The sequence below is a fragment of the Sphaeroforma arctica genome (assembly GCF_001186125.1).
Source record: "Sphaeroforma arctica JP610 unplaced genomic scaffold supercont1.5866, whole genome shotgun sequence".
Taxonomy (NCBI): Eukaryota; class Ichthyosporea; order Ichthyophonida; genus Sphaeroforma; species Sphaeroforma arctica.
Window position 1 is genome coordinate 11 of NW_014034692.1, and position 1,813 is coordinate 1,823.

Below are 1,813 nucleotides of genomic sequence, written 5' to 3' on the forward strand. Positions count from 1 at the left end.
TATATACGTGTATATATATATATGTATATATATATTCATAAGATTAGTCGCGTATGTGTACATAATTTTGCTATCAGTCTGTTTTGGATACTTCCGTTGCTACTAGGACTTCTCGCTCCCGTACAGTTCGCTATTCTCATCTACCTGCTTTTCTGTGTTGGTGCTTTAAGGCGTCGTTTTTCTCTCACACTGTCCAATAAACGACCCTGCAGGTGACTGTGTCGTATCCTGGAGCCATGCTGAATCTGCTTGTACATAAGCATTTCACCAATCATCAATATCAGGATTTGGTTGACAAGGACAAATTAACCTACAGCACCAAAAGGTGGGCGTGGTGATTTCATTTGGTTTCATCCAGATATATTGATATATTTAGATTTTATATTGAATGATATCTTTGGCTTTTACTGTTCGATGATATCTTTGGCATTTGTGTTGAATGATATCTTTGACATTTGATTGGTCACTCGTCCATGTTTGGTTGGCGTGGAGTGCTTCCCGGTCTTCTGATTCGTCCAAAGAACGGCCGTTGTGTGTCGCATGCGAGCACTGGCCTATACATGCATAGCAGCAATAGCTAGCCTAACGTAATCCACTTTACACTATGCATGCACACAACGGGACAATCACTAACATTGAAGTGTCCGTTGACTATTGGTACCTGTGCAGTACAGTCACTAACATTGAAGCGTCCGTTGACTATTGGTATTTACTACCATTGAAGCGTCCGTTGACTATTGGTACTTACTAACATTGAAGTGTCCGTTGACTATTGATATTTGGCATATACATGCACAGCAGCAACAGCTAGCCTAACGTAGCTCACTTTACACTATGCATGCACACAACGGGACAGTCACTAACATTGAAGTGTCCGTTGACTATTGGTACCTGTGCAGTGCAGTCACTAACATTGAAGCGTCCGTTGACTATTGGTACTTACTAACATTGAAGTGTTCGTTGACTTATGGTACTTGTGCAGTGAGAACTCCATTTTCTTTGAAGTGGATGGGCCCTACAGAGCGATGATTCTGCCGTCGTCAACGGAGGAGGATAAAGTATGTGCCTCGGAGAGTGTATTACACATATGTAGCCATAGTATGTTATATATATGCAATGTGTATCGGGAATTAACGTTTATTATGGTATATATATGCAAGGTGTATTGGGAATTAACGTGTATTAAAAAAAAATCAGCCGTCATAGTATGTTCTAAATATGTAATGGGTATTGAGGATTAACGTGTATTGTACGCATGCAGCTGTAGTGTTATATATAGGCTTGGTGTATCGGGAACTAACCTTTATTATACAAATTCAGCCATCATAGTATGTTGTATATATGGAATGTGTATCCGGTATTAACGTTAATTGTACAAATGCAGCCATGGTATGTTATATATATATGCAAGGTGTATCATGAATATATGAGTATTATATATATACCGTTTCTGTGTGTGCCTGCGTATGTGTCTAAGTGCATAAGTACAACATGCATGCATGTGTGTTGTGTACATGTATACATCATCTCCCACTTATCTTCTCTCCCTACCCCTGCATTACCGCATTCTTCTCAGTTGCTAAAGAAACGATACGCCGTTTTCAACCACGATGGCTCGTTAGCTGAGCTCAAGGGATTCGAACTTAAGCGCAGAGGTGAGCTGCAGATCATCAAGTCATTCCAGGAACAGCTGTTTGCCAAGTTTTTAGAGGTGTGTGGACGCATGCTATTACTGTCTTTATCTGAGTACATGCACACGCACACACACACACACACGCACACACACACACACACACATATATATATATATATA

At 40.3% G+C, this 1,813-nt stretch overlaps 1 protein-coding gene across 1 annotated transcript; it reads left to right on the forward strand.

Annotated features, from left to right (window-relative positions):
• Positions 1–210: 210 nt before the first annotated feature.
• SARC_15275 (hypothetical protein) lies at positions 211–1,712 on the forward strand (the record flags this gene model as incomplete). Its single annotated transcript, XM_014290600.1, has 3 exons — positions 211–325; positions 983–1,058; positions 1,577–1,712. Coding segments are annotated over 3 exons (327 nt in total), but the record flags the coding sequence as incomplete, so codon positions are not given.
• Positions 1,713–1,813: the final 101 nt, after the last annotated feature.